General features: G+C 51.9%; 3 protein-coding genes and 2 non-coding genes across 5 annotated transcripts; 3 read left to right on the top strand and 2 right to left on the bottom strand.

Moving 5' to 3' along the window:
• Positions 1-240: 240 nt before the first annotated feature.
• Positions 241-3365, bottom strand: B0H65DRAFT_582594 (glycogen phosphorylase; the record flags this gene model as incomplete). The annotated part of the gene is made up of 4 exons (XM_062830862.1): positions 241-955; positions 1007-1079; positions 1131-3144; positions 3200-3365. The coding sequence occupies 4 exons, from the start codon at positions 3363-3365 to the stop codon at positions 545-547; spliced, it is 2664 nt and encodes an 887-aa protein (XP_062677948.1). The 3' UTR covers positions 241-544.
• A 3696-nt stretch (positions 3366-7061) lies between these two features.
• On the top strand, positions 7062-7146 carry B0H65DRAFT_t435. Its single transcript has one exon. It is a non-coding gene; the product is annotated as a tRNA-Ala (tRNA).
• A 30-nt stretch (positions 7147-7176) lies between these two features.
• Positions 7177-7262, top strand: B0H65DRAFT_t436. The gene has a single exon. It is a non-coding gene; the product is annotated as a tRNA-Ala (tRNA).
• A 1866-nt stretch (positions 7263-9128) lies between these two features.
• B0H65DRAFT_582592 (uncharacterized protein) lies at positions 9129-10163 on the top strand (the record flags this gene model as incomplete). Its single annotated transcript, XM_062830861.1, has 1 exon — positions 9129-10163. The coding sequence occupies exon 1, from the start codon at positions 9153-9155 to the stop codon at positions 10161-10163; it is 1011 nt and encodes a 336-aa protein (XP_062677947.1). The 5' UTR covers positions 9129-9152.
• A 1220-nt stretch (positions 10164-11383) lies between these two features.
• Positions 11384-12060, bottom strand: B0H65DRAFT_582589 (uncharacterized protein; the record flags this gene model as incomplete). Its single annotated transcript, XM_062830860.1, has 1 exon — positions 11384-12060. A coding segment is annotated over one exon (507 nt), but the record flags the coding sequence as incomplete, so codon positions are not given.
• Between the last annotated feature and the right edge of the window lie 1648 nt (positions 12061-13708).

The raw sequence follows: 13708 nt of genomic DNA, 5'->3' as shown, positions 1-13708 counted from the left end.
TGAGGGCGCATCAAAGAACTAGAAGGAGGTACCTGATGATAACATGAATGAACCACCGTTGGAGTCTAGAAGAGGAGATATGTCAATGAGGAGACACTCGACAATTCCATTCAACGTGGAACTTGTTCGCGATGAATATTAGCAGCACCATAATCAGGGAATTCGCCTTGTCCGGAATTTGGAGCATTCAGCCACATGGTGACTTATTTCTGCTTCTTTCTGTTAATCACTGTCATGTCCCTTTGTCAAGTGCGTCGTTAGAAGGCAGAAGTGTTACATTTGATGTTCACCACCATCAATCAACCATGCAAAATTGCGAGTGATTCAGGCAAATGTAAAAAGTCATAAATGTTTTGTATTCAAATAAAGGCCATCACTCATAGGATCATGTGAATCGTAACGGCGTAATCAAGAATGTAAGTCATCAACCCCGTCCTCTCCCCTTAATCCACTCCACCCAAAAGACTATCTGAGAATGTTATAGGTATCCAGCTTCCCCCTTTTCATCTTCCGTCTCCCCTTTCCCGGTGTGGTTTTGCACCCCTTACTGGTCCTTAATAGGCAAAGGCTCAATATTCCAGATGCCCTCCGCATACTCATTGATGCACCGATCCGAGCTGAAGAAGCCCATTCTCGCCACGCTCTCAATGCTCTTGGTGATCCAGCCCTCCTGGTCGCGGTAGGCCTTGTCAACGAGCTCCTGAGTCTCGATGTAACTGTGGAAGTCATCCGACACGAGGTAGAAGTCGCCGTGGTCGCGGACGGCAGAGATCATGCCCATGAAGTCGTTGGGCTCGCCGAAGGTGCCCTTCTCGATGGCCTCGAACACCTTGACAAGGTCAGGGTCGACCGTGTGCGAGCCGTACGTATGATTGTGGCGGATGTCCTCGACGTCTTCGGCGAGGTTACCGAAGAGGAAGATGTTCTGTTCGCCAATTTCGCGGGTGATTTCGATCTAGGGTGGGTTAGCGAGAGATTAAATGGCATGGAAAGAGGGTTTGCTTACGTTGGCACCATCGCAAGTTCCGATGATGAGACCACCGTTGAGGACGAACTTCATGTTACTGGTACCGGAGGCCCTGTTATTGGTTAGCTTCTAGTTTTCCCAACCCGTATAACGGAAAACTCACTCGGTACCAGCAGTCGAGATATGCTCGCTGAGATCAGACGCGGGAATGATCATCTCGGCCTTGCTGACGTTGTAATCCTCGAGGAAGATGACCTTGAGCAGATCACCAATCTCCTTGTCGTTGTTGACAACGGCTCCAACAGCGTTGATCAAGTGTATAATCTGCTTGGCCATCCAGTAGCCAGGAGCAGCCTTGCCACCAAAGATGGAGACTTTGGGTTGGAACTTCTTCCTCTCCTCAGGCGAGAGAGACTTGAGGGTAAGATAGCGGTGGATGACACCAAAGATGTTCATCTGTTGGCGCTTGTACTCGTGGATACGCTTGACCTGGACGTCAAAGAGGGCAGATGGGTTGACATCGACACCGGTGGTCTTCTTGATGTACTTGGCCAGGCGGACCTTGTTGGCATACTTGATCTCGGCCCACTCCTTACGGAAGTCGGGATCGTCCTTGTAGTGCTCGATCTTGGCCAGCTCGGTCAGATCCTTGAGGAAGTTTTGGCTACCGGTCTTGCTGGAGATGAGCTCGGAGAGGCGAGGGTTGGCCTGGTGGAGCCATCTGCGGGGAGTGATACCGTTGGTGACGTTGGTGAACTTGTCGGGGCCAAAGACCTCAACGAAGTCCTTGAAGATGGTGGTCTTGATGAGATCGGAGTGCAGCTCAGCAACACCGTTGACCTTGTGAGAACCAACAATAGCCAAGTGAGCCATGCGGACCATCTTGGGCTGAGCCTCCTCAATGATGGAGACGCGACCAAGCATATCGCGGTCCTTGGGGAACTTGCGCTCGACGGTCTGGAGGAAGAACAGGTTGATGTCGTAGATGAGCTGGAGGTGGCGGGGCAGGAGATGCTGGAACAAGGGGACGGACCACTTCTCGAGAGCCTCGGGAAGGACGGTGTGGTTGGTGTAACCGAAAGTGTTAGTGACGATGCCCCAGGCCTCATCCCAATCAAGGCCCTCGAGATCGACGAGAATACGCTGGAGCTCAACAACAGCCAGAGTCGGGTGGGTGTCGTTCAGCTGGATGGCAACCTGTTCGGGGAACTCCTTCCACGCGCGCTTGGACTTCTTGAATCGACGGACAATATCGTAGAGGGAAGCGGCAACCCAGAAGTATTGCTGCTTGAGACGAAGCTCCTTTCCGCGGTCGAGGTTGTCGTTGGGGTAAAGCACGGCGCTGATGGTCTCAGCACGTTGCTGGTCAGCGACCGAGTTCTCGTAGTCGCCGCTATTGAACTTTTGGAAGTCGAACTCTCCGCTGGCAGCCTTGCTGGACCACAGTCTCAGGTTGTTGGTCGAAGGAGTGGCATAGCCGGGAATGGGGACATCGTAAGCGACAGCCTTGACGATCTCGCCGCCATCCCAGGTAGCGATGGTCTTGCCGTTGTCATCAGTCCGCTTGGTGACATGGCCGTAGAACTGAATATCGACAGTGACATCGTGACGCGGGAACTCCCAGGGGTTGAAGTCGAGCCAGTAGTCTGGCACCTCGACCTGGTATCCGTCGATGATCTCCTGCTTGAAGATACCGTAGCGGTACCTGAGGCCGTAACCCCAGGCCGGGTAGTTGAGGGAAGCCAGACTGTCGAGGAAGCAGGCAGCGAGACGGCCGAGACCACCGTTTCCGAGAGCAGCATCGTGCTCCTGTTCGATGACATCCTCGATTCTGAAGCCGAGCTCGGCGAGACCAGCCTTGGCCACGTCCTTTTGTCCGATGTTGAGCATGGCGTTGTCGAGGGCACGGCCCATGAGGAACTCTAGGGAAAGATAGTAGACACGCTTGCTGTCGGCGAAGGTCTGGCGCTGCTGAGTGCGGTTCCACTCGAGAATGAGACGGTCACGGAAGGCCAGACTGCAGGCAGAGTAGGCGGCCTGTTCGTCGCAGTTGTACATGCTACGGGCAAGGGTAGTCTCGACATGGCGGACAACCTCGGTTTCGAAGCCGTCCTTGTCCTTGAAGCCGCTGGTCTGGTGCTCGAGCCAAGCCTTGCGCTGGGGCTCGGGGATAGAGGCTGGTTGGGAAGATGATGTTAGTGGCCGTCTTGTATCTTAACTCTAAGTCCATACCTTCAACGTTCTTGATCTCTCCAGGACCGAAGCCGGTGAGGGTTCTCTTGTGTTTGGGACGAGAGACACCGGCAGGAGCAACGCCGCCCTGGATATCGACGAGGGGAGCGCCAACGGATGGCCTCCTTTCTCTGAGGGGGACACGCTGCGTGTTGGTGGAGGCCATGGTGGAAGATGGATGGGGGGTTGCTGGATAGAGGTAGGATCAGAACGTCAGGACGCGTTCATAGATGGAAAGAAAGAGAAGGGAGGCCCGATCCCTTGGGGACCAGGAACAGATATAGCTTGGAGAGCCATGACATGCCATGACATGCGAAACGTATGATTCTATTCCTGGTCCTTGTCCGAGGTTGGGCTGACACTGACAATAACAGACGAGCAAGTGGGGCAGCACCACGCACCTTGATGGTCAGATGCTCTTAGCGGCACTACCAAATGAATCGACCCCGCGCGAAGCTACTGGAGCTTCCCGTAGCTCTGTTGGCTAGCTGTTGGACCCAGTGGAATGCTGCACCGTGACTGGTGCAGAGCTGCTGGAGGATACGCGGGTTGCGTGAGTTTTGGGTCTAGAATCGAGATCCTTCGATTCCAAAAGAGTAGAGATAGTGGGTCAGAACAGACGAGGGTTGTTGATTCGAAAAAGGGGTGATGGTGTGAAGAGAGTAAGTAGACTATAAGAGAGCGGGATACCCAGAAGCCAACTAGCAAGGCAGAAGGAGGAGGGGAGATATCGATATGATAAAGGGAGGTATGAATGCACTTATAAGAAATGACGGGAGGCAGACTCGAGGCGAGGAACGGGAAGGATCCCGAAGACCCTCGAGAGGGGGGAAGCCAGATTCAGCAGCACTTGCTTCCTTTGATTACCTCAACCCCCTCACTCACGGGCAGTCAGACCAACCTCGACGCTGTGTGTCAAAGCTGAGTTCTCAAGATGGGTGGTTACCAGCTGCACTTGCACGCTCTTGGATGGGCCTAGTAGTAGTGCCAAGCTCGAATGGGTGATGGAACCCTCTCTTCTTGCTGCAGCTTTCGTCAGTCTTCGCTTTACACGGCAACCTTCTTATTGCTCTCTCTCTCTCTCTTCCCTCCCTCATTGGTGTTTGCCCACTCTCATTGGTCTCTCCAGCTTTCGTCCGAAAAGAGTCTTTTCACTCTCTGCATGCACTTCTTTCTCTCCGCGGATGACACGGTTCAAGTCGGCCTGGTTCGTCTAGCTTCATGGACGTATCATAGTCGAACCCGTTCCCGCTTCCGAGTTAGGTGGCGCTGGGAACTGGAGCCCAACCGTCCTACCAACCTGTTATGCTTATTGTTCAAAGAGATGACCTCCAAGCCAACGATATGTCTTGAAATCGGTGTAGCATCTGTCCTTCGGAATGGTTACTGCCCAAACACTTGGACAGTGCAGCCTGTCATGGACTGTCTTGGAAGTTGAGTGATCGTGATTCGAGGTGCCCCTCCGAGTCATGACATGTTACGGCACGGCAGAGGTCTGAAGACTTCCATCCGGGCTGGCGTGGTAGGTGCTGTTTGGTATCTTGGTTCTCTTCGATATGCAACTTGAAGAAAGAACGAGAATGCCCCGCCATCGAGGATGGTGACAGCCGCAAGAGGAGCCGCTTTTTTCACGATGGCTTCGTTTTGTCAAAGTTCAGCTCATCCCTGCTAGCGCCATCCCCGAGAAACTCCAGCGCTGACCCCACTTTCCACGACTGATAGTGGGGCTCAAGCGCACCAAAAGGAGGGGTTCCTTGTCCAATCAGCTCTTTTCTCCAATGATTGACATCATCGCCTTTGCAGCTCCAACGGTCCTTTGTGAAGCTTCACCTCCTTCTCCCATTCGACAACAAGGGGTAGGAACGTTCACCGGCGACTGAGACCACAGTCTGCCACTCCTTCCTGGCTTCTGCAAGTCATTTTGCTGGCCTGAAACCGAGCGATCTCAACCTCAACACCAATAACGACATTGATAAGAGCACGCCATTGCCGATGATCCGGACGCGTCGGTAACACATCATCCCACGATATCATCTCTTCTGTTCCTAACCTCCCGCTACTTCGACTACATCCGGCCCCGACCCCGAAATCACGAACTTTCCGGGTAAAATCATCGGCCCTCACGGACGAGCGCTCTCCACGTGGCTTTTACGGTCACCTGGTGCCACGGAAGCCACTAAACTCCTTCAACGTGGTTTCGGAATGTCGCCCTACCACCCACCCGCGGCTACAGTTCAAGCATCAAGTCAACTTCAGCTGTAACCCCAAGCGCCAGCCAACATCGTCTGCGAGATGCCGTGATCCCACGGCTCTGCCGTCCCTGAGGGCAAGCCAGTGAGGCCCGCAACCAGCCAAGGTTCTACTACTCGAAAAGGCGGTATACGCTCGAGTGGGGGTCGCATCGTGAGAAGATCAGGATCTCAAATCTCAACCAAATACATATGTTTTCCCCAGTGTCATCGATTCGGAATAAAGCCGGTGGCTGGCTACTGACTCATTCGCAGACTTCACAGTTGCTGGTCTACTCGCCATGTTGACTGGAGTCTCCTTATGGGAGTGTCCGTTTTACTCTTTTCTCTGGCTACTCGTCTGGGCTAGAAGCGCCTCAACGCCTTCCTCCCATGTTTACTCCGTTTTGTCTCGCTTTGCTCTGCAAGGTGGGGCAAGGGGAAGGTTCATGCCTGTCCTCAATTCAATTCTACGGCTTTCCTGTGGCAGTTCACTTTGAACTAGAGATGGCCTTCTCGTCATACATTCTTCCAACCCGCTCTTTCCCATTCTACCGTTTGGTGGTCTTCATTCGGGATTTACGTCTAATTCTCCTTCAGAATCACTCGGGGAAACAGTCCAATTGCAGAGGAGGAGGGACGGCCTACATGCCTTCGTCATATCAGAACCTAGTTCAAATGCACCAAGCCAAATTCGGGGTACGGTTCCCGAAGATTACGGGACTTGCAAAATCACATCAAGCAGAGGAGGAGTCAATGGACAGTTCTTGGTATTCCAGTAAGCTATCGTACAAACAGGGCTACAAGTGCACGCTCTTGGAACTAGGACCCTTTTCATTCTTCACCTCCTTCCTCAATTTGCACACCCATCTCCACACAAGCCCTCACGAATTCTCATCACATATCGCCCCGTCTTTGCCGTCCACACCACCATCAACAGCCCCCTCAGTTGTTGTTATAGCCATCAGGGCGGTTAGATATGCACTGGGTGGTGCAGGTGCTGCCGAGCAAGGTGTTATAAGACTTACCCGACACCCATCCAGCACTTATCGCCGCTGCGCCATCATGAAGGTGAACGTATTGGGCACCCGTCAAGTTGTTGGCCCAGCTGGTGCAGCACTGGCTCCCTGCCGTGGTGACGCACACAGAGCAAGGGCTGACCGGGAGGCTGTTGCGAGTGGAAAAGCAAGCCGTTGATCAAAGCCTCGCAGGCCGAAGCAGCCGCCTGGTTGTCATTGAGGCACTTGATTCTGTTGGAACCGCAGCGGCGAGAGAGCGAGGGCGTCTCCAAGTCGATAGTCGGGTACTAAAATTCCTGACATGCAGGGAGCTTGATGATTGCCCCTGGTGAGGTTTTGAGAAGTAAACAAATCCGAGCTCGCTCGGCCGAGAGGTCAAGTGCATGACTTTTTCCTTATGTCTTGTCAGATCTTCTATTCTCCCACTTACCTAGACAACCTAGCTAGATTGTTGACAGCATGGCCCTGACCAACATATTCACCGGCGTCCATTCTAGGCCGTCCGTCTTCTTTTCTCTCTTCATGGTGACCGTTGCATACGGACATTCTGCACCTTTCTATGAACTTGCGATCATAAGCCCTCCAACCGGCGTCGATCTCCAACAATAAGATCACGGGCGTGTGGCTCAGTTGGTAGAGCGTTCGCTTAGCATGTTTCCGAGCATGCGAAAGGTCCTGGGTTCGATTCCCAGCTCGTCCAATTCTCGATCATCTTCGTTCTCCACTTTCCGGGCGTGTGGCTCAGTTGGTAGAGCGTTCGCTTAGCATACCTCACGGATATGCGAAAGGTCCTGGGTTCGATTCCCAGCTCGTCCAAACTTGGGGTGATGAGATTGTTTGAGATTCTCTTTTTGCTTCCGTTTCTTTTTTTCGCTTATTTATATCTTTTGCTTTCGCTTCTATCGTCGGTGTCGTTTTGCCGGTTTCGGGTGTGAGACATGTCTCCACTCTGGGTTGTCCCCCACCAAAGTCTTCATTCTTAGGGTATTTAGCAGGGGATTGGCAGTCCTCTTCCTCTTCTTCCACCAAGCCAATCAATCCATCAAAATCACCACATTGGTTTCCATTGATCTCAGACAGCAAAGTTATGGGGTGGGTCCGTGACATGCCGTATAAAGTGTGCACCTTGGGTTCTGTCTAGCTACCTTAGTAAAACTACCCGGACGATCCTTCTTTTGGTGTTACTGGCGGGCCTCGTGTCGTCTTAACTAGTGGGATTATCATCTCACGATTGCCATGGACAGTTTTTTTTGATTCGAACGCCGAAGTGTTGGCAACCTTTCACTCTCTTTTCTCTTCCAGTTCGTTCGGAGCTGTTCCAAAATTCGCACCTCTTACAACAGGTTCCGTTCAGCTTGCGAATAAGTGACCGGGCGAAAAGGAAAAGAGAGAGTCAGACACAAAAGAAAAGAGAAAGGAATGTGAGCGCAAAGCAAAAAAAAAAACCCCAAAAAAAACATACAGCACCTGGGATTCGCTGGTCGTCACCGACCCAACTACTAGTCAGGCGATTAGTGGCTTATCTAAGGGAGAGCGGACGGGATCCCGAGTTTTCCACTATCTATGGCCGTACGTGCTTATTGTGCGCAAAACATTGCCTTATATAGGAGGCTCGACTTGCCCTCTCTCTTATCTCTAAGCGTTGAGGCCGGCTTGGTATGGGTTGGTGGTAGATGACTTGGTTGACATGAGGAGAAAGTTAACTGGCACAACATCTGGTCTTTTGCGTTGAATTCTGCGTTCAGTTCGGGTCGGGCTCATAGAATGGGATCGGGCAGTTCAGTCCAAGTCCAAGCAGTACCGAAAAAACTCGCGACGACCGGATTCCAGCTTTCCCTCTTTGAGCGTCCGACAGTCGCATAGTACTGGCGGGTACGTAGAGTGCAAGTCCTAGCCGGTGTAATGAAACGCAGGCAAGTTACGGTCGTGGGCAATATTAAAGGGCTTTCACTAACTGAGCGGACCTATATGCAGGCGTATGCTCCTTGTGCTGCTTACATATAGGCAAGGTTAGGCGCTCAAAGAGGGAAAGTTGGAATCCGGTCATCGCGAGTTTCTTCGGTAGTGCCCGGTGTAAAGTCAACAAAGTGGCTGGCACATTTTGCAGTTGAGTCAGTTCCGCTTTACATTTCAGGATGTTTTAAAGGGAATACTGGAGAATCAACTACCTCTGATTATGCAAGCCGTGCATGAAAGGACAGGAGGCAATGCTCGAGTGTTCTCCGAGTACGACAGAGTAGATTGACCTCTCTCGGTGCTGTGACCCAGAGGTATGACTACTCCGTGATCATGGCTGATACGTTCGACGTCTCCGAACCCATCTCCGAGAGGCAAAAGGGATTGGAATATTAATGCCGTATGCATCCCGTGCGATAATTTCGTTTTGCTGGCAGTGCTGATGCTACCGCGGACATATAATATGCAAGTCCCGGACTGCATGCTTAATTTTAGGTCCGTTCCTGCATACTTTATCTTTTACCTTTTTGCCTCTCCGGACTCCGATGATGGCATCTTTCTTTCCTGCGAGTGTGAGTCTAAGACCACGGACCACTGCCTTCTCAGATTTCTGGCTAGTATAAAGTTGCAACTTGAGTGTCCTTTCCTCGTCTTCCACTTTTCTACCATCTCCATCAAGTAGCAAGTCACAACGAACATTTCCTCCACGCACCGACCATCACTACTTACTTTACCCACGAATCATTCATCATGTTCTGCGGTCTACCCAAAGCAGTCCGGTCCCGAATGGGGCACGGGGCCAACACCAAGGAGGCACGGGAGAGAAACAAGCTACAGAAGAAGCAGAAGAAGGTACAACCAACCTCAAATCACCAGTGGAAGCGCCAGGGCGAAACCCTCGAGTGCAGCACAACCACGGAAATTGTCAGCAACCAGACCCCGCCAACAACTTCCATGGATACCAGGACAACACCACTAACACAGAATCGCCAGATCACACCTGAGAATGACCCGCGCCGTTTCCACGCCACCGTAGAAGACGCGTCTGATGAGGGGGAGCCTCAACCTTACCGTTCTGCTGCCGCTACCGAGACAGAGTCTCAACAGCCCACAGAAGCCACAAACTCCAACAACACGGAGACCCCAAATACCTCCGAGAGCAACGAGCATAATGATGCGAGACCACACAGCGACCAGTCTCAGATGCAGGCACCACCATCACGCCATGCGGCAGTCGTCACCGAGCACATGGAAGCAAAGAACGACATAGACACCGCCATTTCAAGGGTCTCCTCTTCTGCTTCTTCCACGAGCGAGTCCTATTCCTGTAGTACTTGCACCCACCGAACAAGAAGGTCGGTCGGCTCGTTTATATACCCGGCATTTCCAGCATTTCCAGTATGGGAATCATCCCCGTCACTAAGGGCAAGGGGTATGCGGGATAAGAACGAGCACAAGAACAAACACGAGAACGAAACCAAGAACGGAACCAAGAACAGGCTACGAACCATCGTCTCACGCATCACCCTTGCACTCGAAGAACGCCTTGTAAGCTTCAAGGAGAAGCGGAAGGAGAAACGGGCACAAAAGGAGAAAGCAAAGCAAGAGTGGAAGGAAGAGGTCGCCAGACGATACACATCTGGATGTCCTTGGACATACAATGACAACTTCACAACTTTTTCAGAGCAATTTGATGATGAAATCATATTTGCCTCCATATTAGACTATCTCGACCCCGCAACCGGTCACCCCCTATATTAGAGGTAGCTACTGCTGTGGTGTCTGCTTGCCCTTGTTGAGATGCTTTGGGAGAAGGAGAATGGGATAGAGAAGCAGGAGGAGACGCAACAACCAGCACACCATGATGGTAGAAGCGACATGGCAATTAGATGCACCGGCCGTCGCTCCTCTGACATGTAACACTATGGAATTTGGACAACTCCGAAGCAGGTCTCAACGTGACCTCATCCCAACAACGCAAGTCAAGGCTCTCCTTGTTATACTGTATGGTTGCTGTTGCTAGTACATGTAGGTAGTCCTTACCTAGAGCTAGTTGGTGGCACTCGCCGCAAGAACGAACAGAACGTAGATAGTTGGATAGGTACAGTTTTATTGATTCGGATTGTGCCCTTCATCCCATTTGGAGAGCCGTGCGAAGACAGACTTTCTGGTTAGCGTAAAACACGTTGATTTAGGGATAGAAAGCATTCCTGCAATGATTTGGTGTGTCAGCAGAAATACCGGAAGTGTATTGCACTCGACGTATCCCTTCATGTCACAAACGGAAGGCTCAGTTTCAATATCGTGTCATTTCCATATCTGGCAACAAGTTTCTTCGTAGTTCAACACCACGCAGTGGAAAGGGCCAGGCACCCCCGCTTCCTCCTTCCCTCCTCTTCCACAATCTGCTACTTTTGCTCGAACACGGCATCCGTATCCTCCACGCACATCTTCTTCAGGATTTACCGGCCCCAATCTGCGTCGCCTTCCACTTCTTGTCGTTCGCCTCTTGCAACTTCGAGTTCGCATGGTTCGCGTGCGGCCTGGCAATTGCTGTACGTTACAACACTGGGTGTCAATCTTGTACTTGAGGCGTCTGATTTGCTCGTTGAAGCAGGCGCGGATTTGGTTGGGGGCAGTGGCCTCGTAGCTAAAATACCATGCGCAGTCAGATCGTGATGGCAGTGGGAGAGGATGAGTGCGGAATGGAAGTCCAGTTTGTTAACTCCGACCCAAACATGAACACATATTCTTTCCCAATAGAACGCCCTGCGCGCTGGCATGATGGACAGCATCAACAGGTTAGGAAGGTCACGTTGATGTACATGCATATGCAGGTAGGAAGACTGGCCTGGCCGGCATCCATGCTTGGGGAAGCCACGTTGGGAATTTGGAGATGATTCCCAGGGTATAAATACATGGCCTCCCCAGCCCGTTGGCTGGTTTCGTTTTTCTCTCCAGATCATCCTCTTCAAACACATCTTCAAGTCTTTCCTGGATCCCTTCTGCACACAAGCCCTTCGCTTTTATCTTTGACCTACTCAGTCCTTTGGCTAGTACAGTTTCTTCTTCACTCTCCAGAGTCACCTTCAAGCACATATTCAACTTCATCGACATCCAGTCCATCTTCCACCGCTTCCGCCCTGGCTAATCACAACTCGACAACATGAACGATGTCAAAGTGCAGAGCCTGAAACAAATCTCGAAGAAGCAAGCAAACAGCAGGACGATACCAACAATACCCTACAGTCACCCAACAACGGCACAGAAGGGTCACAGAAGCCTGCCTGTACAAGCATCTTACATAACATCCGCCGATCAAGACCCCGAAATACGCCAACATGATGGCCACCTCTTGATATGGGACAGCATCTGGAAAGAGCATCCGCTTCGTCGTCGATACGTCCGCGAGATTGTGTATCCCATCATTGTGAAACATGTCCGGCCCAACCGGCAGCAGCAGCAACACCAGCAGCAGGCGCAGCAGCAGCATGGCCAAGAGCGGGATCTGGAGACGGGACCGGAGTTCCTCGATGTTCCCGCCCCTCCTCTTCGTGATGAACCACCCGCTGACCCACCCGCTGGGCCAGTCGAGTTCCGAGGCATGATCCGGGCCTCGAGTCGGCGAGCCTTTGGATCCAGAGTCTACCACGTCTAAAGAAGATGGTAATGAGGCTCAAACAGGATCACGCCTACCCACAGAAAGAGGCTATTTCTTAGGAGGAGGCTCCATAGTTCCAGCAACTGAAACATGTGTTCTTCGAGAACGCGCCTGTGTCCCGAGGTACGTCTTTCTTCCAGAGGTACCTATTCCTTTTTACCCTTACCAGAGTTCATCGGGATGGTTTCTGACTTGAGTATCAACCAACGAACAGGACGCCGAGCAGCGCTGCTTCAAATTCAGAAACCATATCGGCGTCACATACCCTGACTGGCCGTGTTCCTCCAACATTTGAGCCCACTACTCCTCGCTCGGGTATTTTGCTTTTTGTAGGGTCCGAACGGGCCCAAAGAGAGACCCCCCAGCACTCGACCACCCAGCATCTTTACCTGTGTTGCTTCTCTGACGCGTTCGTCGACCCAATAGATAAGGAACAAAACATCCTTGGAGGTTTCAACCTTCAAAGAGAAGCTCAAGCCATGCCACAGTCTCCGGCTCTCCGCCCGCTTCTTCATACGTGCCTCATAATAGTAGTGGAACGCAAGGCTGGCCACCATTTGTAGGTTCTCATCAGCGTTTATGGGATTCTGGGAAGAATTACTTCAGCACGGCATGTATCTGAGGATATTTCACGCTGTTTCATCCTCAACAACCATCAGTTCGCACAAAGCCCGAGTGTTCCTAAATCATTCCCACTCGGCTGCTCCATATTCGGCGTCTCCAACACGTTCTCGTTACCGGCTGACCGGTCTTCCACAAGCTGCTCCTCCGGGTCTTACAACAAATGGCTTGCACCCTAGAAGCAGAGGTGTTCACCACAGGAAATGCCCGGACCATTTCCGGCCCTATCCTTCCACAACGTCACCAGTCTCCATCGCTTTTCCGCGCACCCGTGAGCGATAATAGCGCTTGCCCGCCAACAAGACCAACAGTACGACACCTTAAGTCTTTGGTTCTGATAATGACGCTGCCTGGAGCCCTGCCAATTCCGAAGGTCCCAACTTCGACAGCCTGTCAGAAATTTCCCCCATGGACAGCAAAAAACATATGACCGGTAATCGGATAACCATATCCGAGTTGACAGTCTACCATTTACCGATGTCAAGAGGTCGAAAGCCTCCGACGAAAGACGCGGATCCGATCGAAGGAGTACAGGTCTCTCTTAAACAGCGAGGTCAGCATATAAATTCACACAACTACCTCGTGAAAGACTGAATTTTGGACCAAGACAGGACCGCATGGCTGGTGAAGATATACCTTATCTTGGCGGGGGTGGACTATTTCTCCAGATACATTTTGCGAAAGCTCTTGAGGAGGCAACAAAGACCAATCACCAAGCAAACCATCAAGGAACTCGGACCCAAGGCAACGGTCATTCTGAATGAGCCGGAAAGAGAAGAAAACCGAGATCCCATGTCAACGCGATGGAACAGCAGGGAATTGAACCTTTTGACATTGGAACCCCTCCCAGTCCGACGGCAAGATCGCGTTCGATGCCCCATAAGGCTTCCGTGTCCGTCTTGACATAATGCCGGTCAACTGGGTTTGCCGTCTCCGAGGAAAAGAGGCGCAACCAAAAGGACCCAAAAGGACGAGGACAGAAGGCCACACCTGCCTCTGCCTCCTGCTATACAAGGGAAAGGGA

This window comes from Neurospora tetraspora (genome assembly GCF_033439725.1).
Source record: "Neurospora tetraspora strain CBS 560.94 chromosome Unknown B0H65scaffold_8, whole genome shotgun sequence".
Classification (NCBI taxonomy): Eukaryota; Fungi; Ascomycota; class Sordariomycetes; order Sordariales; family Sordariaceae; genus Neurospora; species Neurospora tetraspora.
Note: the sequence above shows the minus strand (reverse complement) of the source record. Positions and strands in the feature narration are given on the sequence as shown.